Source organism: Trichomonas vaginalis, chromosome III (genome assembly GCF_026262505.1).
Source record: "Trichomonas vaginalis G3 chromosome III, whole genome shotgun sequence".
Taxonomy (NCBI): Eukaryota; Parabasalia; order Trichomonadida; family Trichomonadidae; genus Trichomonas; species Trichomonas vaginalis.
Genome location: NC_067205.1, coordinates 21681197 through 21703748, shown reverse-complemented (window position 1 = coordinate 21703748; position 22552 = coordinate 21681197). Strand labels below are relative to the sequence as shown.

At 34.8% G+C, this 22552-nt stretch overlaps 6 protein-coding genes across 6 annotated transcripts, besides 4 other annotated features; all 6 read left to right on the top strand.

Moving 5' to 3' along the window:
- Positions 1-4014: 4014 nt before the first annotated feature.
- On the top strand, positions 4015-4302 carry TVAGG3_0740120 (uncharacterized protein; the record flags this gene model as incomplete). The annotated part of the gene is made up of 1 exon (XM_051244846.1): positions 4015-4302. One exon carries the CDS (start codon positions 4015-4017, stop codon positions 4300-4302), a length of 288 nt encoding a protein of 95 aa, XP_051091433.1.
- Positions 4303-4644: 342 nt separating this feature from the next.
- Positions 4645-4682: a mobile genetic element.
- A 7397-nt stretch (positions 4683-12079) lies between these two features.
- Positions 12080-12196: a mobile genetic element.
- A 703-nt stretch (positions 12197-12899) lies between these two features.
- Positions 12900-13450, top strand: TVAGG3_0740090 (DDE endonuclease family; the record flags this gene model as incomplete). The annotated part of the gene is made up of 1 exon (XM_051244845.1): positions 12900-13450. A coding segment is annotated over one exon (551 nt), but the record flags the coding sequence as incomplete, so codon positions are not given.
- Positions 13451-14093: 643 nt separating this feature from the next.
- Positions 14094-14836: a mobile genetic element.
- An 873-nt stretch (positions 14837-15709) lies between these two features.
- Positions 15710-16309, top strand: TVAGG3_0740070 (uncharacterized protein; the record flags this gene model as incomplete). The annotated part of the gene is made up of 1 exon (XM_001320908.1): positions 15710-16309. One exon carries the CDS (start codon positions 15710-15712, stop codon positions 16307-16309), a length of 600 nt encoding a protein of 199 aa, XP_001320943.1.
- Positions 16310-17197: 888 nt separating this feature from the next.
- Positions 17198-17575, top strand: TVAGG3_0740060 (regulation of translation; the record flags this gene model as incomplete). The annotated part of the gene is made up of 1 exon (XM_001320909.1): positions 17204-17575. The coding sequence occupies one exon, from the start codon at positions 17204-17206 to the stop codon at positions 17573-17575; it is 372 nt and encodes a 123-aa protein (XP_001320944.1).
- A 2083-nt stretch (positions 17576-19658) lies between these two features.
- TVAGG3_0740050 (uncharacterized protein) lies at positions 19659-20054 on the top strand (the record flags this gene model as incomplete). Its single annotated transcript, XM_001320910.1, has 1 exon — positions 19659-20054. The coding sequence occupies one exon, from the start codon at positions 19659-19661 to the stop codon at positions 20052-20054; it is 396 nt and encodes a 131-aa protein (XP_001320945.1).
- An 862-nt stretch (positions 20055-20916) lies between these two features.
- Positions 20917-22220: a mobile genetic element.
- Positions 21013-22140, top strand: TVAGG3_0740040 (Mariner transposase; the record flags this gene model as incomplete). The annotated part of the gene is made up of 1 exon (XM_051244844.1): positions 21013-22140. The coding sequence occupies one exon, from the start codon at positions 21013-21015 to the stop codon at positions 22138-22140; it is 1128 nt and encodes a 375-aa protein (XP_051091431.1).
- Positions 22221-22552: the final 332 nt, after the last annotated feature.

Here is a 22552-nt window from a genome sequence, read left to right as displayed (position 1 = left end):
GAAAAAACCTAAAACAAGTAGTCCTATTTCAAACCACATTTACTTACTAGTAAAATTTCTTTATTGTGACACTTTCTCCAGTTTATAGGACCTCTCTCATATTCTATCTTGTCATATCTAAACTCATAGTCATGTATGTCCTCTAACCATCTCATAACGGTTTCCAAACCACTTTTATCGGATGTAAAGTAAAAGCATGATGGTTATGTAAAACGTCTAAAGTTCTAAAGAGTCTCTCAAAGTCCAGTCTACTTGGTATTGAAAATCCCATGTTATAGAACGGCGGGTCCACTAAAAAAATATTTCCTTGTCTTTATATTTTTCATACAACTCTGTCAATGACATCTCACAAACTCTATACCCTCAATATATTTTTCTATGTTCTCTTTGAAAACATTTGTATAGTTAAGATATAAAACGTTTGACATAAGTGTTTCAATGTCATGAACTCTTATAGAACCACTATATAATAGTCTAGCAGATATACTATCCCAGTCTATATATTCTGCTTTTTTCAAAACCTCTCTCACAATATTTTTGTTATCTAATGGTATACGTTCCATCTTACCTATAGGTATCTTTTCTTTTAACTCTTTCAATATATTGTTTGTGTCTGGTATATGTTTGAGACGGTCCATATAGTTGTCGAAGTCATTGCATATAATCTTTGAGTCTGGGAATATTGTATGGCACAAATGGGATATATAGAAACTTCCACCGAACAAATCTACAAATGTTAGACCATTCGGTAGTTTCTTAAGTTCTCTCAATATAATATCTTTACATTTACTCTTATTTCCAAAGAACGGTAACGGTGGTTTTGTAAAATTCATTTATATATAATAATAAAAATGTTTTTTCCTGAAAAGTGACAGAAAAGTGACAAAACATGAAAACATATATAATTTGTGAAAAGCGACACATTATATAATGTTTTCGACCCAGAAGACTAACAATTTTCCGAATAAAAACTTCATTTATACTAAACATCTTCGGGAAGCCCTCCGAATAAAAACTTCATTTATACTAAACATCTTCAGGGCTAGAGGGCACGAAGTGCCTGGAGGCCCCACTACCTTTTTTTTTTTTTTTTTAATAATAGTAATATTGTAAAAAATTAGATAATTTTTTTTATTTGAGAACCTCTCAAAAGTTCATTCAATTTATTAATTGTTTCAGTTTGATGTATATTCATTTCTGGAGCCTAAAACTTTAGCAATCATGACAATATCATATTCTCTTTCTAACTACGCAATGTAAGGGTATCCTTAATAAACATTCTGAAAAAAAAACCCTCTTCATCACAGAAGTACTCCAACTCTCAAAACTTTATGGTTTTTGAATTTGAGCGACCAAAATTGTAATAATTAAAATGTATATATAATAATATTAGGAATTGATCTATGCAAAAAATTGTAAACTATTCAAATAAAATTGTAAACTAATCAAAAAATTTCTGACATCGTCAAAAAATATTACTCACTGTACATTGATAATCAAGGAGAACATGAAATTTTTGAAAAATATTTCTGAAAGAAAATACGTTATTTGACACTTTCGAAAAAAATTAAATTTCGAAAATTTTATTAAAAATTAAATTTCTCGAAACTTTTGAATACTTTGTGAATTTTGGGATCGAGAGTTATTTAAATATTTTAGCTAAATCCTTTATTTTTATATAAATTATTTCATTTATTTCAGTATATATTCTAATTATTTTTTCAGGTTTAATCCTTTAAACTCATGTTCTAATCAATTTCCCATCACATATATTATACACTTATTATAGCAAAATCCTTTCAAATCCTTCCCATGGAAAGTTTACCAAATTATTTAGCTCATTTCCTACTTTGAAACATTCTATATTGTAGAGTTATATTTTTCTATATCATTATTTTGTATTTCACCAAGTTATTCAAGGATTCTGGCTTATATTTCTCCATTTTAAATTTTATTTTATGTTTTAGCATTGATAGAAAGCATCCCCTAATACCAAATCGTTGGAAATTCATTAATATTCAAATATAGCTAAATTTGTTAATATGTAATAATAACATTGAATTCTTTCTCATAAATCACTCATTATCACACACATATGATATAAACTCAACTAATATAATCTATAATTTCATTATTACTCCTTGATTCAATCTCCATGGGGCACCCTGAGTTGAGTGACTTCTTTCATCACCTAATTAAACTATTGAATATCGAAAAACATTAAAATCAAGAAAAAAAATACAAATATATATATATATATACTGAAAAGGATCTATTTTTGGAATTTATATTAATGTCCCCCGTTTGTTGCTTAAAAAATCTGCCAGCTAAAAAAACAGTTATTTCCCCTCGAGACTCGAGCTTGAGGGAGATAAAAATATACTAAGTAAATTACCTATTTGTATCATTGTTGTTTGAATAAACTTAATTTTTAGTCTTAAAAACAATTTTTTTAAAAGCTCATTGAGTGTCAAAATAAATTGTAAACATCACAATCTTTTATGCCTTCCAAAATTCACAAACTTTGACAATGTCTACAGAAATAACAGAACAAAAAGAAGCGGAAAAAACAACGAAAAAAGCATTTTCAGTTCCATTTCCTGTTTTATCTGTTAGATAAATTGTCTAACATTAAAGCAGGTCATATTCTTTCAATAGTAGCAGGAAAAATACTGCAAGACGTTGTCAAAGAAGCTGCTGATGTAGCTAAAATTACAGATCAACATATCATTACAAAAGCAGTTTTAATTGAAATTTGCTTAAAACATCCAAGTACAGATTTATGATACACCTCATCAAACAATCGGAAATGCATATTTTGGACCTTCTACTGAGCTTTCTCGTAGATTAACAACAAATATCACAATTCGTTCACAACTACTAGCAATTGCTCCTATCTCACCAGGCAAATCAACCAATAGTGAAGAAGGTGCGCTCATTAGAGAAGCAGAAATCAATCTAAAAAGTTTATTTGCAAACTCCAAAAACAAATTGAAGAATTCACAAAGAAACATCGTGATTTTCATCAAGAAAACACAACATATCATCACAAATCATCAAAAATTACCAAAGAAAACAAGATTATAAAGAACATATTTCATACAAAAAACACAAAAATGCTGACTCATCATCATGATATTCATCCAATTCAATTGAATTAGAGAGAAACTCTAATGTGAGTGATTGAGATAATGAAATTGAGAAGTTAGAGAAGAATGTTAAAATTTCACGAAAGATTCTTCAAGAAAACACAAAAATAATATATTTATTTGTTATAAACCTATTTTTCAAAGAAAATGTTCCAAAATTTATTTCAAAATGCGAGCTCGCAATCTCGCCGCTGATAAAAACCGCAAAAATTACTGACATTTTGAAAAAATTTAATCCGAAAATTGGTGTTACCCCCTTTCTTTTTATATTTAATTGTTGAGTCTTTTTGACGAAAAAACCAGAATTTTCGAAAAAGTGACACCAACTATTAAAGTTATTTTATTACTAGATTTATTTACAAATTATAAGATAATATCATTAACCGAATATATTTTTAATATAAATAAAAAACTTTTTTTATACAAAAAATTACAATCAATCGATAAATATTATAAAACATTTATTCCAAAAAGATTAAGTAATAGGTGGGATCCTGCATATAATATAATTTTATGTCATAAAGTTTACAAATTTTAGATGGACCACAGTGAGAATGTGAGTGGTTAATTTAAAGGTGGTCTGATAAAGATATCGAAGCTTACTCAACACAGCATGAAGCAGTTTCTAATACACAATCTTACTAGTGGTGTTTCGGTCGCCAGCGCTCTATAGGGGTGCTGATTTCAAAAACCACTACTTCAAATTAATTCAACAATACTCAATGCAGCATGAAGCAGCTACTACTGCTGTATCTTACTGGTAGTGTTCTTCGCTTCTTACTATCAACTCTAAAACTAGTTTGATGTATTATTTATTCAATATTAACCTTAATTATTTACAATTCTCACTTTTTTCATTTTTTAAATGAATCAATCCGTTCCTGCACCCCTTGCTGATACAAAACAATATATTGATTTCATTCATTATCTTCAATATGGAGTTCAAGCAGAGATGCGTGCTAACTGCAATTATCGGAAAGATTCGCATTTGAATTCAGATGGAGTAACAATTATTAGACATTACTGTAGATGGGGAAGTTGTAGTGCTAACATTACCTTTGAAATGAAATCTAATCAATACAGATTTGTAAATGGACATCATTTTCATAATCATGTTGGTGAACCACCGTCTTTTAAATATATACATATATAAATATATACATATATAAATATATACATATATAAATATATACATATATAAATATATACATATATAAATATATACATATATAAATATATACATATATAAATATATACATATATAAATATATACATATATAAATATATACATATATAAATATATACATATATAAATATATACATATATAAATATATACATATATAAATATATACATATATAAATATATACATATATAAATATATACATATATAAATATATACATATATAAATATATACATATATAAATATATTTATATATATAAATATATAAATAACAAAATACAATCAAAAAATAGTGTTTGGAAATTTAAGGTTAAGTGTCACTTTTCTAGTGTCACTTTTTCGTAAATTCTACCACACTCGTCTTTTTGACTCACTGCAAAGTACAAATTAATTGTTTTGAAGAAATATGTTCATTGTGAAGATGTTTCAAGTAGTATTTGGCATCTTTATTATGAAGGAATTGAGCCTCCATCTTCCGTCTTTACAGGTGAAGTTCGATACGTCACCGCAAGCAAGGGCAAATGTTTTGCGTACATCTGCAAGTTCATCGGACTTAAAAATAGAGCAGTCCAAATCATGTTTTCAAATAATTACTCGATTTTACTTTACGAAAACATTTTTTCAGAAGGTTCGGGCACAATAGAAATAATTAGTTCTAATACTAACATTGTTATTGATAAATTCTGTTCATTTGAAAGTCAATATCCTGTGGATGGCCAATTAACTTTTTTTCCAAGGCGAAATCAACAGTACAATACTGCAAGGATCAATTTGTAATGTAGGGATGCGTTAAACACGCCATTTGACCGGGCGTACATTTTTTTTGTTCGCCCAAAAATTTCGCCATTTGAGAAATTCAAAAATTAAAAATAAAATTTTAATCTTGATTTTTTTATTTTCGTGATTTTTTTGAAACTTACATAAGCGATGAAATACTTTTTTTAATTATTCGTTTATTATATATAAATATATCTTAATAAATTTAATTCCTTAAGGTAGAGCGTGTTCAAATTTAAAATCTCATACAATATTTTCTTAATGGCGTATTTTTCTGAGGTCGCCCAAATAAAGGCGAATTCAAATTGAGAACTCCAAGGTATGGCGAGTATTCAAAAAGTACGCCACTTACAAAATATTGAAATGTGGATTATCAATTTTTTGGCGTGTTCAATTTCAAATTTTGATATTATGTTTATTTATATTCAGTATAATGTAAGAATTAAAATATAAAATTCATAGAATTTTTTCTTTGAAAATATTTTACATTTTTATTAGACCACTCCTAGACTAGTCATCAGGTTATCCTCAGATCATCCTCAGACTACTCCTTATCAGATTACTCATCATTCTCAGACTACTCCTTAGACCCCTCCTCATCAGACTACTCCTCAGATCTTCCTCATAAGACTCCTCCTCAGATCTTCCTCCTGAGACTACTCTTCAGACTACTCCTTAGAGTCCTCCTCATCAGACTAGTCCTGAGACTAGTTCCTCAGACTACTCCTAGACTACTCTGAAACTACTCCTCAGATTATCCGCAGACTCCTCCTCAGATTATCCTCAAACTCCTCAGACTACTCCTCAAACTACTCCTCGGTCTAATCCTCAGACTCCTCCTCAGATTATCCTCAAACTCCTCAGACTACTCCTCGGTCTAATCCAAACCTCTCAGATTATCCTCAGACTCCTCCTCAGATTATCCTCAAACTTCTCCTCGGTCTAATCCTCAGACTCCTCCAGATTATCCTCAAACTCCTCAGATCATCCTCAACCCAGACTCCTCTCGTTAATCCTCAAACTCCTCCTCAGATTATCCTCAGACTCCTCCTCAGATTATCCTCAAACTTCTCCTCGGTCTAATCCTCAGACTCCTCCTCAGATTATCCTCAAACTACTCCTCAAACTCCTCAGTCTAATCCTCAGACTCCTCCTCAGATTATCCTCAAACTCCTCAGACTACTCCTCAAGCTCCTCAGACTACTCCTCGGTCTAATCCTCAGACTCCTCCTCAGATTATCCTCAAACTCCTCAGATCCTCAATACTCCTCAAACTCCTCAGTCTAATCCTCAGACTCCTCCTCAGATTATCCTCAAACTCCTCAGATTATCCTCAAACTACTCCTCGGTCTAATCCTCAGACTCCTCCTCAGATTATCCTCAGACTACTCCTCAAACTCCTCAGATTATCCTCAAGCCCCTCAGACTACTCCTCGGTCTAATCCTCAAACTCCTCCTCAGATTATCCTCAGACTCCTCCTCAGATTATCCTCAAACTACTCCTCGGTCTAATCCTCAGACTCCTCCTCAGATTATCCTCAAACTCCTCAGACTACTCCTCGGTCTAATCCTCAAACTCTCCTCGATTATCCTCAGACTCCTCCTCAGATTATCCTCAAACTCCTCAGACTACTCCTCGTCTAATCCTCAGACTCCTCCTCAGATTATCCTCAAACTCCTCAGATTATCTCAAACTACTCCTCAAACTCCTCAGTCTAATCCTCAGACTCCTCCTCAGATTATCATCAAACTACTCCTCAGTCTAATCCTCAGACTCCTCCTCAGATTATCCTCAAACTACTCCTCAAACTCCTCAGTCTAATCCTCAGACTCCTCCTCAGATTATCCTCAAACTACTCCTCAAACTCCTCAGTCTAATCCTCAGACTCCTCCTCAGATTATCCTCAAACTCCTCAGACTACTCCTCAAACTACTCCTCGGTCTAATTCTCAGACTCCTCCTCAGATTATCCTCAAACTCCTCAGACTACTCCTCAAACTACTCCTCGCTCAAACTACTCCTCGGTCTAATCCTCAGACTCCTCCTCAGATTATCCTCAGACTACTCCTCAAACTCCTCAGATTATCCTCAAGCCCCTCAGACTACTCCTCGGTCTAATCCTCAAACTCCTCCTCAGATTATCCTCAGACTCCTCCTCAGATTATCCTCAAACTCCTCAGACTACTCCTCGGTCTAATCCTCAAACTCCTCCTCAGATTATCCTCAGACTCCTCCTCAGATTATCCTCAAACTACTCCTCGGTCTAATCCTCAGACTCCTCCTCAGATTATCCTCAGACTACTCCTCAAACTCCTCAGACTCCTCCTCAGATTATCCTCAGACTCCTCCTCAGATTATCCTCAAACTCCTCAGACTACTCCTCGGTCTAATCCTCAAACTCCTCCTCAGATTATCCTCAGACTCCTCCTCAGATTATCCTCAAACTACTCCTCGGTCTAATCCTCAGACTCCTCCTCAGATTATCCTCAGACTACTCCTCAAACTCCTCAGACTCCTCCTCAGATTATCCTCAGACTCCTCAGACTACTCCTCAAACTCCTCAGTCTAATCCTCAGACTCCTCCTCAGATTATCCTCAAACTCCTCAGATTATCCTCAAGCTCCTCAGACTACTCCTCGGTCTAATCCTCAGACTCCTCCTCAGATTATCCGCAGACTCTTCAGACTACTCCTCAAACTACTCCTCGGTCTAATCCTCAGACTCCTCCTCAGATTATCCGCAGACTCTTCAGACTACTCCTCAAACTACTCCTCGGTCTAATCCTCAGACTCCTCCTCAGATTATCCTCAGACTCCTCAGATTATCCTCAAGCTCCTCAGACTACTCCTCGGTCTAATCCTCAGACTACTCCTCAGATTATCCTCAAACTACTCCTCGGTCTAATCCTCAGACTCCTCCTCAGATTATCCTCAAACTACTCCTCAAACTCCTCAGACTCTTCCTCAGATTATCCTCAAACTACTCCTCAAACTCCTCAGTCTAATCCTCAGACTCCTCCTCAGATTATCCTCAAACTCTCAGATTATCCTCAAACTACTCTCGCTCAAAACTACTCCTCAGTCTAATCCTCAGACTCCTCCTCAGATTATCCTCAAACTCCTCAGATTATCCTCAGACTAATCCTCAGACTACTCCTCAAACTACTCCTCGGTCTAATCCTCAAACTCCTCCTCAGATTATCCTCAAACTCCTCAGACTACTCCTTGGTCTAATCCTCAAACTCCTCCTCAGATTATCCTCAGACTCCTCCTCAGATTATCCTCAAACTACTCCTCGGTCTAATCCTCAGACTCCTCCTCAGATTATCCTCAAACTACTCCTCGGTCTAACCCTCAGACTCCTCCTCAGATTATCCTCAGACTCCTCAGACTACTCCTCAAACTCCTCAGTCTAATCCTCAGACTCCTCCTCAGATTATCCTCAAACTCCTCAGATTATCCTCAAACTCCTCAGACTACTCCTCAAATTACTCCTCGGTCTAATCCTCAGACTCCTCCTCAGATTATCCTCAAACTCCTCAGATTATCCTCAAGCCCCTCAGACTACTCCTCGGTCTAATCCTCAGACTCCTCCTCAGATTATCCTCAAACTCCTCAGACTACTCCTCAAACTACTCCTCGGTCTAATCCTCAGACTCCTCCTCAGATTATCATCAAACTACTCCTCAGTCTAATCCTCAGACTCCTCCTCAGATTATCCTCAAACTACTCCTCGGTCTAATCCTCAGACTCCTCCTCAGATTATCCTCAGACTACTCCTCAAACTCCTCAGACTACTCCTCAAACTACTCCTCGGTCTAATCCTCAGACTCCTCCTCAGATTATCCTCAAACTACTCCTCAAACTCCTCAGACTCCTCCTCAGATTATCCTCAAACTACTCCTCAAACTCCTCAGTCTAATCCTCAGACTCCTCCTCAGATTATCCTCAAACTACTCCTCGGTCTAATCCTCAGACTCTCCTCAGATTATCCAAACTACTCCTCAAACTCCTCAGACTCCTCCTCAGATTATCCTCAAACTACTCCTCAAACTCCTCAGTCTACTCCTCAGACTCCTCCTCAGATTATCCTCAAACTCCTCAGATTATCCTCAAACTACTCCTCGCTCAAACTACTCCTCAGTCTAATCCTCAGACTCCTCCTCAGATTATCCTCAAACTCCTCAGATTATCCTCAGACTAATCCTCAGACTACTCCTCAATACTCTCGGTCTAATCCTCAAACTCCTCCTCAGATTATCCTCAGACTCCTCCTCAGATTATCCTCAAACTACTCCTCGGTCTAATCCTCAGACTCCTCCTCAGATTATCCTCAAACTCCTCAGACTACTCCTCGGTCTAACCCTCAGACTCCTCCTCAGATTATCCTCAAACTCCTCAGATTATCCTCAAACTACTCCTCAAACTCCTCAGTCTAATCCTCAGACTCCTCCTCAGATTATCCTCAAACTCCTCAGACTACTCCTCAAACTACTCCTCGGTCTAATTCTCAGACTCCTCCTCAGATTATCCTCAAACTCCTCAGACTACTCCTTGGTCTAATCCTCAAACTCCTCCTCAGTCTAATCCTCAGACTCCTCCTCAGATTATCATCAAACTACTCCTCAGTCTAATCCTCAGACTCCTCCTCAGATTATCCTCAAACTACTCCTCGGTCTAATCCTCAGACTCCTCCTCAGATTATCCTCAGACTACTCCTCAAACTCCTCAGATTATCCTCAAACTCCTCAGACTACTCCTCGGTCTAATCCTCAGACTCCTCCTCAGATTATCATCAAACTACTCCTCAGTCTAATCCTCAGACTCCTCCTCAGATTATCCTCAAACTACTCCTCGGTCTAATCCTCAGACTCCTCCTCAGATTATCCTCAAACTACTCCTCAAACTCCTCAGACTCCTCCTCAGATTATCCTCAAACTACTCCTCGGTCTAATCCTCAGACTCCTCCTCAGATTATCCTCAAACTACTCCTCAAACTCCTCAGACTCTTCCTCAGATTATCCTCAAACTACTCCTCAAACTCCTCAGTCTAATCCTCAGACTCCTCCTCAGATTATCCTCAAACTCCTCAGATTATCCTCAAACTACTCCTCGCTCAAACTACTCCTCAGTCTAATCCTCAGACTCCTCCTCAGATTATCCTCAAACTCCTCAGATTATCCTCAGACTAATCCTCAGACTACTCCTCAAACTACTCCTCGGTCTAATCCTCAAACTCCTCCTCAGATTATCCTCAGACTCCTCCTCAGATTATCCTCAAACTACTCCTCAAACTCCTCAGTCTAATCCTCAGACTCCTCCTCAGATTATCCTCAAACTCCTCAAACTTCTCCTCGGTCTAACCCTCAGACTCCTCCTCAGATTATCCTCAAACTCCTCAGATTATCCTCAAACTACTCCTCAAACTCCTCAGTCTAATCCTCAGACTCCTCCTCAGATTATCCTCAAACTCCTCAGATTATCCTCAAGCCCCTCAGACTACTCCTCGGTCTAATCCTCAGACTCCTCCTCAGATTATCCTCAAACTCCTCAGACTACTCCTCAAACTACTCCTCGCTCAAACTACTCCTCGGTCTAATCCTCAGACTCCTCCTCAGATTATCCTCAGACTACTCCTCAAACTCCTCAGTCTAATCCTCAGACTCCTCCTCAGATTATCCTCAAACTCCTCAGACTACTCCTCAAACTACTCCTCGGTCTAATCCTCAGACTCCTCCTCAGATTATCCTCAGACTACTCCTCAAACTCCTCAGACTCCTCCTCAGATTATCCTCAAACTACTCCTCAGTCTAATCCTCAGACTCCTCCTCAGTTTATCCTCAGACTACTCCTCAAACTCCTCAGTCTAATCCTCAGACTCCTCCTCAGATTATCCTCAAACTCCTCAGACTACTCTCTCAAACTACTCCTCGGTCTAATCCTCAGACTCCTCCTCAGATTATCCTCAAACTACTCCTCAGTCTAATCCTCAGACTCCTCCTCAGATTATCATCAAACTACTCCTCAGTCTAATCCTCAGACTCCTCCTCAGTTTATCCTCAGACTACTCCTCAAACTCCTCAGTCTAATCCTCAGACTCCTCCTCAGATTATCCTCAAACTCCTCAGACTACTCCTCAAACTACTCCTCGGTCTAATCCTCAGACTCCTCCTCAGATTATCCTCAAACTACTCCTCGGTCTAATCCTCAGACTCCTCCTCAGATTATCCTCAAACTACTCCTCAAACTCCTCAGTCTAATCCTCAGTCTAATCCTCAGACTCCTCCTCAGATTATCCTCAAACTCCTCAGACTACTCCTCAAACTACTCCTCGCTCAAACTACTCCTCGGTCTAATCCTCAGACTCCTCCTCAGATTATCCTCAGACTACTCCTCAAACTCCCCAGTCTAATCCTCAGACTCCTCCTCCGATTATCCTCAAACTCCTCAGATTATCCTCAAGCTCCTCAAACTACTCCTCGGTCTAATCCTCAGACTCCTCCTCAGATTATCCTCAAACTACTCCTCAGTCTAATCCTCAGACTCCTCCTCAGATTATCATCAAACTACTCCTCAGTCTAATCCTCAGACTCCTCCTCAGTTTATCCTCAAACTACTCCTAGGTCTAATCCTCAAACTCCTCCTCAGATTATCCTCAGATTATCACTTTACATATATATTCGATAATAAATAATTACTTATTATACTTTCTTTATTTTTTTTTAATTTTAAAATAATATTAATATATCTTTCTACGTTAATGATGAAAAGAGAAAGAGGAGTAAAAAGAGAAAGAGAAAAGAAAGAGAGAGAGAGAAAAAAGAGAAAGAAAGAAAAAAAAGGACGGCGATAATTTTGTATTGTTTTGTTATTCGGCCGAATGGCGGGTACTTCGTACCCGCCATTCGGCCCCAAAAATGGCGTATTATTCTATTTTTAAACGGTCATGGCGTAAAACCGTCGCATCCCTATTTGGAGATTTTTCGAAAATTTTAATATGATAGATACGAGTTATTTTATGTATTCTATTGGAGAATCTGTTTATTTTTGAATTTTGATCAAGATTGAAAAATGAGAAAAATTCGAAATAAAGTCATTTCAAGAGCCTTGTACCGATAAACTAGCCTTGTACTGCCATTTTATGGTGATGTAAAGTATTCAAAAATTTGCAATGTAAACCATTACATGGCAGAAACTTTAAAATAAACAAAAACATGACACTTAGTACAGGGGCTTTTTGGCTGGTGAAGTCAGATAAAACGTGGCTCAAGTGCTCGTTTAAAATTAAAAATGGAATTTCTCACAGTCGAATTTCTTGGTAGACAACAAAAGTTTATCATCAATTGTCGCGCCGAAGGTATGACATATAGTCAAACTAAGCTTGCATGGGAGGAAGAATACCCAGATCTCGGAACTTTAACATCCAATCTCATTGCTACTGCACTTAAAAGAGCTGCATTAGGTCTATACTGGGAAAAAGGGAATCATGGCGGTGCAGATCCATACCTATGCGAGCGTGATCAGCTCACTTTAAAAGAAATTATCGAAGATTCTGCTTACAAAGGTGAAGCTCTAGAAGCAGCTGACATTATTGACGAGGCGTTCAAGTTGAAAGAGCTCAGAAGAGATTATGGTTACAGATTCCTTCTTGAGATTAATTGTCCTACTCTTGCAGAAGAAGTTATCAATACTCTTGGTGGTGATGATGTATCGAGACCTTATGTTAACCATATTTTACAGCAATTGCATTGCAAGCTTAAGGCATGCCAAGAGATTGAAGAATCAAGATACATGGCGTGTGAACCAAGAATTATCGAAGAATTCTACGATAAACATCGTGAAACAATCGAAAGTACTCCAGAGGAGTTGATTTTTAGTATCGATGAAACATTCATAAACAAATTTAAGAAGAAGAAAGTTGCATTACCTGAGGAGATAGAGCATATGATCGCCAAAGGAATTCCAAACTTTCCGCACATTACAGCTTTATGCGGATGCTCAATGACAGGCAAATCTGTCCCACCTCTCTTTGTTCTCCCATGTATTGCAGAACTACCTAGAGAACTGAAAGTATTCCAGCGCGAAAGACATTGTTGGTTTACTTCTACGCCAAAAGGCTGGGTGAACAGAAGTGTATTCTTATTGTATTGCATTTTCTTCATCGAGTGGCTTAACTTTGAACGCCAGAGAATGCCAGAAGATATACGTGACAAGCCTGCTCTCATTGTGTGTGATGGACACTCCAGCCGCGAGAATCCTCTGGCATTGTTCCTTTTGGCAAGTGCCAACATCAAATTAATTGTTCTTCCCGCACATACAACACACATTTTACAAGTATTTGATGTTGGCATTGCCAAAAGATTAAAGTCCAAATTCACGGATTATCTGAGAGATTACATTAAGGCACCGAAGCAAGAGTTCAACAGCAATGCTGCAATGATGCGCTACGCCATTATCTACTCATTTATTAGCGCATGGCAAGAATCAGTATCATTAAGAACGGTTCAAAATGCTGCCGCCTGCGGTCTTTGCCCTTGTTCTGTAGAAGCTCTCAAACATAATAAGTATGTTCGTGAATTGACTCCTGCAGAAAAAGAATTGCAAGAGAAAAGAAATTACCGTAATCGAAATCGTTTTAACATCAATGGTGAAGAATTGACGACGATGGACATGATTTGCGCAATTTCTGACAATATTAAGAAGAATCCTGCAAATCACAGATTTTGCAGGAAGCCAGAACAAGACACCAAGGAACGTTTCTACTTTTGGATTACAAACTATCTTGATCCCAGCACTGAGTTGTTGACAAAACTCCCTAATATGCCAGGTTATAGTCCAAATGATTAGGAAAATTTTCCAATTTTCCACCAAAAATTTTCCAATTCTCCACCAAAAATTTTTTAATAAAATATTATTTTACGGCATTGCCCGTCACTTTTTTCGGTACAAGGCTAATATCACGGTATAACCCCCCTGAAAAGACTTTATAAGAAATGAAAAACTATTTTCTCATAAGAAGTAAAAATATAAGAAATTTTGCATGCATCGAGCCTACTCACAACAAAAACTTTTTATTCGTTCTCTGGCCGACAAAGAGCTAGAGAACCGCATCCGCATTAACTTATGCTGAAGTTATCTGGATTTCCTCTCTCATTTGAGAGACATCCAGATAACTTCAGCATAAACGAATTACAGACATATTCTCTCGCTTTTTGTGGGACAAGTACCACAACTACATTACACTACGGCAGAGTTCTTCCGAGGCCTCTCATCAAATGAGAGACTTCGGAAAAACTCTGCTCTATTCGAGTAAAAGTACATTCTCTGACACATAAATTGTCAGAGACTATAAGTACACTACATTAGGACAGAGTTCTTCCGAAGCCTCTCATCAAATGAGAGACTTCAGAAAAACTCTGTCCTATTCGATTAATTACAGAATCCTAGGCCTTTTGGGAACTAGGAAAGAGTAGTAAGAGTACTTTAAGACAATGCTCATTACGAAGTCTCTCATTCGATGAGAGATTTCGTAATGAACATTGCCCATTTCGAGTAAACTTACATCCCTGACCCTCAAGGGTTCAGGGAGTAGTACTGTAGTCCATGAGAGCAATAACATATAACTAATATCGCCAGAAGCACAACAATTACGCAGCCTAGCTACGCTATCTTAGCAGCTAGGCTGCATAGATATTGTGCTTCTGGCTTGCAGAAACCTCATGGAAGACCCATTGGAGATCTCCAGCCGAAATCACTTGCTGATGTGGATGGAGCAGCACTATGATTGGCCAGATCAAAGGCTGCGTAGCATCCCAGCAAGTAGATAGTCGGCGGCGACACCAGCTATGGTCCACCATGAGATTATGACACTTTTGCAATTTGGCGCCAAACTTTTTTTGGGGTATTGGCAAACAAGTGGCAAAAATGCCATTTTACAAATGTAAACTTTGTAAAGTTAAAATGTCATTTTTCCTAAAATGTACCGCACTCCATAATATTTTCATTTGTTATAAACGTATTATTTTCAATGAAAAATTTCCAAAACTTATTTCAAAATGTGAGCTTGCAATCTCGCCACAAATAAACTCTAATGTTTTGCAAAAAATTTAATCCGAAATTTGGTGTTACCCCCTTTCTTTTTATATTTAATTATTGAGTCTTTTTGACTCACTGCGAAGTTCAAATTAATTGTTTTGAGGAAATATTTTCATTGTGAAGAAGTTACAAATAGTATTTGACATCTTTATTATGAAGGAATTAATCCTCCTTCTTCCGTCTTTACAGGTGATGTTCAACAAGTCACTCCAAATGAGAACAGCTGTTTTGCATACATCTGTAAATTCAATAACCTTCAAGATAGAGCAGTTAAATTCAAAAATACAAAAGATTACTCGATTTTACTTTTCGATAACGTTTTTTCAGAAGGTCCAGGTACATTATATATTGAAAGTTATAGCAAAAATGACATTATTATTGATAAATTCTGTTCATTTGAAAGTCAAAATCCTTTATATGGCCAATTTATTCATTTCCAAGGCAAAGTCAACAGTACAATCCTCCAAGGATCAATTTGTAATGGAGGAAGTAGTTCAGTAAATTGTATGCTTTACCAGAATAAAGGTTTTGGATCACTTTCAAAAACAAACATTTCTAACTGTATTTCAAGTCAAAAACCAGGTTTTGAATATGATTATGTTGAATCAACAGTAAATGTTTCATTTTGTAATTTTGAGAATTTACAAGTAACTGACGGAATAATTACTTATTTTTATAATTCTCCGGGAAGAATTGACCGATGTAATTATAAAAATAATTCTCAAAATGATGAATATTTTGGAATTGTTTCTGTTACATCTAAAAGACTTGATATTTTTGATTCATCTTTCCAAAACAATCCTGAGATTAACAAAGGAAAATTATTTGAAGCTGGCAATGGTGATGGAAAGATTTATATACATCGATGTAGTATTGATTCTTATTCAGCTGATACAGGTTCTGGAATTGTATATACATCAGATCAAGGAACAGAATCATTTAAGAATAATTTGACATTCCTTGGATTACGTCCATGTGAAGGAAATCTTGGATTAGTATTATTATTTATCCCAAAGAAAGAAAATATAATTTGTTCATTAAGTCCATGCGTAAATTTTCTTTTTGGTGAGTATCATCTTTCTATTTTGTTATTGAATAAACAATAAAAATTAATAATTATTCTTGCTTTCTTCATTTTTTTCCTTACTCAAGGAAAATATATTGAGTTTAATCATTGTTGCAATTGACTGAAATTGAGTGAAATAGGACACTTAAATTGTAAGTAATACCAATTTTTATTGATGAAATAGATTGGTAAACATTCAAAATAATTATTCTCCAATATATTTTTAATGCTGAAATGCTCATGGTTATAAATGAAATTATCTTATTTCATGGTTAAAGCTATTGTCCTATATAATAGGATGCACAACAATCTGAGTAATGCAAATTTGCGATATAAGATCTACTAAATTAACCCCCAATCCTTTCATTTCGATTAATTTTTAATTTTTGATATACTTTCATTGGATATATTGACATTTTGTTTGATGTATTACGGACAACTCATAAATCAGTATAGAAAAGTCGAAGACGATTTTTTATCATCTTTGCAATTATTCTATTAAATTTATACATAAAAATTTTGTGCACAATAGTATATCTTAATATATATAATAGGATATATGATAATAAGTACAATGACTCATAATTCATGTTTTTTTGGAAGAGATAAAATTCAAATTCAGAAATAGTGGCATGATTACAATAAAATTCTTATATTTATTGTTTGCCCAGGATCAGTTTAGTATAAATCACCAAATTTATTTTCTCATAAATCGACCTTCAAGGATTTTTTTAATGTTTTAATAGTTTTTCGATGTGGTTAAGATGGAAGATAGTATGGACAAATATAAGACATACAAAGCAGAGAAAATAAATTTTCGTCATTTTTTAACAGATTTGAAGTGCCAGTACTATTTGAATAAGGTTTCTTTTTACAGGCGTGCAGCATGCCAATAGAAATGAAAGAAAATAATTATGTCACTTTTTAACAAAAAATGAGCTCTCATCAACAATTATTCTACAACAAGAATTATAGTAAGATCATCCAAGATTTGAGCTCTAATCAAGATCCATCTATCCAAGAAACACATAATTTGTCTATTTGCAAGTATTTATCTAACGGCGAATCTCCACTTCCAACCTTAATGAATTTATGTGATTCCATTCTTCAAGACATTCAATCACCAAATCAATGGCCATCTAATCCATCATGGCCATTGATTTTATATCATGTTTCTTTATATTCTCTTAAATTTTGTTCATATGAAAAAACACAGAACATTTTGAACGATCTTTGGAACAATAATGATAAGCAAGATAAATTCCTAATGCTTTCACTTTCACAATATTTTACAACAAAAAATTAAAATAACAAGTATATCTTTTTACAAAATTTGATTTATTATTTATTATTTAAATATATTCTAATAATCATCAGATTCATTTAGAGTAAAAAGACATTTAGAGGACTTCAAACACGTCATTGTATCCAAATATCAAAGAATCTAGTAGTTAATCAAGTGAAGAAACCGATTTCAGTGATTTATTATTGAGAGAGATTGATACATCGAATCCAGATTTAGTTACAATTTTTTTTACAATTAGAAAAACATCCAAACTCAATTTCACACTTGAAATCATTTATTCATACTCTTTTAAGAGCTAAATCTTCAAGTTGAATAACAGATCGTCTTGCATCATACTTAATTAGCCAAATCACATTACTTGATCATCTTGGTTTTGCATACATCTGCAAGTTCATTTAACAGACACAATTGACTATTCGATTTTACTTTCTAAAAATGTTTTTCTCAAGGTCCATCTACAATATATATTCAAAGAAAAATTCTCATTTTTATTAGAACTTTGCGAAAACAGTAGAATTCTTCCCAATTAAATGATCGTTCTGAGTAGATGCATCAATCATATGAAATAGCATCCTTAAAAGTAGTTATTTTTAGAATACTCATTGAATCCCTTTCAATATATATATACACCCCATCTTTCATTATTTATTTTTACTTTTAACATGTGCACAAAAAAGATACAAAATATTTTCCAAAAAAGAAATGTTGGCAAGAACATAATGAATATATTTTATTTTCTTTGATTCGTACATACAATATTATAATATCTCCGTCACAAGATCTCAATCCAGTGAGTTTTAAGTCATTAGAAAATGATTCTGTTGAAATGCTTGAATTATAAACAGTTCCATAATATGAATAAGCTGAATATTTATCAACATTACATCGATATATATATATATATCGCCTTTATAACCTGCATAAAACAATCCTCCTTTATTATTCTTTCGGTTGTTTTGGAAAACTGAATCTAAAATATCAAGTCTTTTTGATTCAACATAAATTAATCCATAACTTCCATTTATTTGGGAATTATTCAAAAAATTACATCTTTCAATACTTCCTGCACATTCGACAAACTGAATAATTTGGCTACCTGCTTCTAAATTCTCAAAATTACAAAACAAAACATTTTTTGTTGAAGATCCACCCCAATAATGAAAAGCTGTTGAATGCATTGAAACACAGTTAGTAATGTTTGTTTTTGAAAGAGATGAATAGCCTTGATATTGCCAAATCATTCCATTGTATTCAGAACTATCTCCTCCATTAGAAATTGATCCTAGAAGGAGTGTACTTTTGACGCTCGGAGCGAAATAAGCAAATTGACCAGATGATGATCTACTTTCAAATGAACAAAATTTATCAATAATAATTTTACAGCTATAACCATATATATATACTGTACCTGGACCTTTGCTGAAAACGTTTTCGAGAAGTAAAAATGAATAATCTGAAATACCATGGAATTTAATGGCTCTCTCTTGTATACTGGTAAATAAGCATATGTATGTGAAGCATTTACTATTTGTTGCTGTAACGTTCTGGTTTTCACCTTGAATAACTTTATAAGGAGGACTAATTCCTGCATAATAATGAAGCCAAATACTATTAGGATCCTCTTCATGATGAAAATTTCTTAACTTGAGAATATATTTTATATTTTCATTGAATCTGGATATTCATTATTTCTTCATTGCGTGTCAAAAAGCAGTTTTAAACCTTATCGAGGCACTAAAAAAAACTTGAATCAAATTCTGCAGCACTTCGTTAGAAATGAACGACAAGTCTCTTGAACTGTCAATTCTATTTTTAATCAGCAAACAAACATTCAAATCCGTTCATAAAGCATTTCTTAAAGAACAAGTATCACAAACTCGCGTTTTTTTACAAGAAAACAGATTCTATAACGTATCTAATCCAAACCATTTATGCGACTACAAATACTATATATCTCAAATCGATAACATAGATGAACCATTGTCAGAACATGATAATATTGCAAAAGATTCTTTCAAGACAAAAAAATTTCAATTCCTTAAAAAATGCATTTAAAGAAGTCTATTCTCTTTTAGCATGATGCATGATATTCAATGATGTTGTTCTCAGAAACCAGTCAACAAATTCATTAGACTCTCTTAGAATGATTCATAATGCATTTCCATATTCACAACAAGATACGAATGAATTCATTCAATGGATCAAGCAACTTATTGATGAACGTGATTCATCAATCAAAAACATTAAATCATTCAACATTGAACAGTCTAAAATGTATGAAAAGATTAACAATCATGAACCAGATTTACAAACGAAAACTAAATACACAAAGATCTCGAGCAATGATTACGAAGAAACTCATGAAGCTTTAGGGCAGAAATTTTCAGATCTGCAACGTCATCTTAATTATTTTCATCAACAATTTGGAAATAAAGATTCAGAAACCGTTGAACTCCAACGTTTAATGAATAAATTCTAAAAGAATGAACGAGAAAACAATCTCAATCTTAAGTTATTGGAATCTGAAAATTCATCTCTTCGTTGTAAGATCGACAATCTTCTTAATAAACTGAGTAAGAAAGAATCTAAAATTTCCATCCTCAAATCCAAGATTGAACATTTTTCAGTCAAATCAGAAGATGCAATCAGTTCTGAAAAGCAAACAAGATATGAAATTTTCGATCTTCAACTATTATACAACAGTACATCATCATCACTCTTTAAGGCACAAGAAAAATCACTATTCTTAACAAATCAAGTTGAACGTATGCAAAAAGAACTTTATAATTTTGTTCAAGAAAACAAAGAACTGAGATTATTACTTGAGGGAACCAAACAAAGTGTCAAAGAACAGAAGGAAAGAAAACACTATTTTATTACAATAAATGTGTTGTGATTCTAATTCTAATTCTAAAGAAACAATCGAATGCTTGACATACAAAGTATTTAAACTTAAGTACGAATTTTGCAAATCTAGAAAGTTAATTTGCAAACTCCAAAAACAAATTGAAGAATTCCGAAAGAAACATCGTGATTTTCATGAAGAAAGCACCACATATCATCACAAATCATCAAAAATTACCAAAGAACACCAAGATTATAAAGAACATATTTCACACAAAAAACACAAAGATGCTTTTTTGGTGGGTATTGACAAACAAGTGGCAAAAATGCCATTTTACAAACGTAAGCTTTGTAAAGCTAAAATGTCATTTTTCGGAAAATGTCAAGCTCTCCGGTGTAACACCAATTTTTTTTAATTATTGAGTCTTTTTGACTCACTGCGAAGTTCAAATTAATTGTTTTGAGGAAACATGTTCAAAGTGAAGATGTTTCAAATATAGGGTGTCCAAAGGTGCGTTTAGCACAGCGCTCTATATGAGACTATTAAAGGAGATATATGCTGATTATAAATATATAATAAAAAATATGAATATATGTATATGATGAGTATGTTGTATTTTGGCGCCATGCCGGGATATAAAATGAATTTTGAGACAAGAGGCGGTTTCGCGGGAAATTTTGGCGGGATTTTTTTCATTTTTTTAATGAATCATAAAGAAAACATCCTCGCTCTTGCAAAAAAATGCAAAGACTGTAAAAAAATCTACGAGACATTGGTAAAATGCTTCGGTATGGATGCTCCTAGCTATTCCACTGTAACGTATCATGTTAGGATGTATCACTTCATGAACAAAAAGACACCCATCATAAAAATTGACAAAAAATCACCGGATCAAAGAAAAATCAAAGCAATTCTTCAAGCGCTAGATGAAGACCCAAGAGCATCACTCAGAAGGATAGAGGAGATGACAAAGATACCACGTACAACAGTCAGTTATTATCTGCACAATTATTTGAACTACAAACTAGCGTATACACGTTGGGTTCCGCACAACCTTAATTCAGTTCAAAAAAAATCTAGAGTCCAATCTTCGAAAGAGCTCCTCTCTATATTGGGTGCGTATCAATCCAAGAAGTTTCGCTTTTTAGTAACAGGGGACGAGTCTTGGTTTCAATATGCAACAGAAGCCAAAATCATGTGGATCCCGAAGGATGAAAATCCGCAAACATTCCCGAAGAAAAAAATTGACACACCAATGATGATGTTGTCGGTTTTTTGGGGCGTGAATGGCATCATCGCAATTGATATTCTTCAAAAACCTAATACGATGAATGCTCAGTATCTAATTGACAATGTTCTTACTCAAATTATCAATTCTGATGAGTTTGAGAAATCCAAACAACAAAAACAAAAGTTTGCAATTCATTTTGATAATTCAAGAGTTCACAAAAGTCATAAGGTAATGAATTACTTGGTGGAAAACAATGCCAAAGTTGTTCCAAACCCAATTTATTCACCTGATATTGCACCCTCTGACATTTATTTATTCGGCACGCTAAAAAAGAGAGCTGAAGGACGCGAATTCGCGAGTCCAGATGATCTTGAAAATTTTGTAAGAGAGCAATTTGAGCAATTTTCTCATGATGATTTAAAGCGTGTCTTTCAAGCCTGGATCGATCGCTGCAAACGCGTGATTGAATCCAATGGTGATTATATTTAAATAAACTTTATATATATGTAACTTGTTTATTTCTATTCGCAGTATTCAGGTTTGTGCTAAACACACCTTTGGACACCCTATAGTATTTGGCATCTTTATTATGAAGGAATTAATCCTCCTTCTTCCGTCTTTACAGGTGAAGTTCAACAAGTCACTCCAAATGAGAACAGATGTTTTGCAGACATCTGTAAATTCATCGACCTTCAAGATTGAGCAGTTAAATTCGAAGATACAAAAGATTACTCAATTTTACTTTTCGAAATCGTTTTTTCAGAAGGTCCAGGTACATTATATATTAAAAGTTATAGCAAAAATGACATTATTATTGATTACTTCTGTTCATTTGAAAGTAAAACTCCCTCCTGGGGCCAATTTACTTGTTTCGAAGGCAAAATCAACAGTACAATTCTCC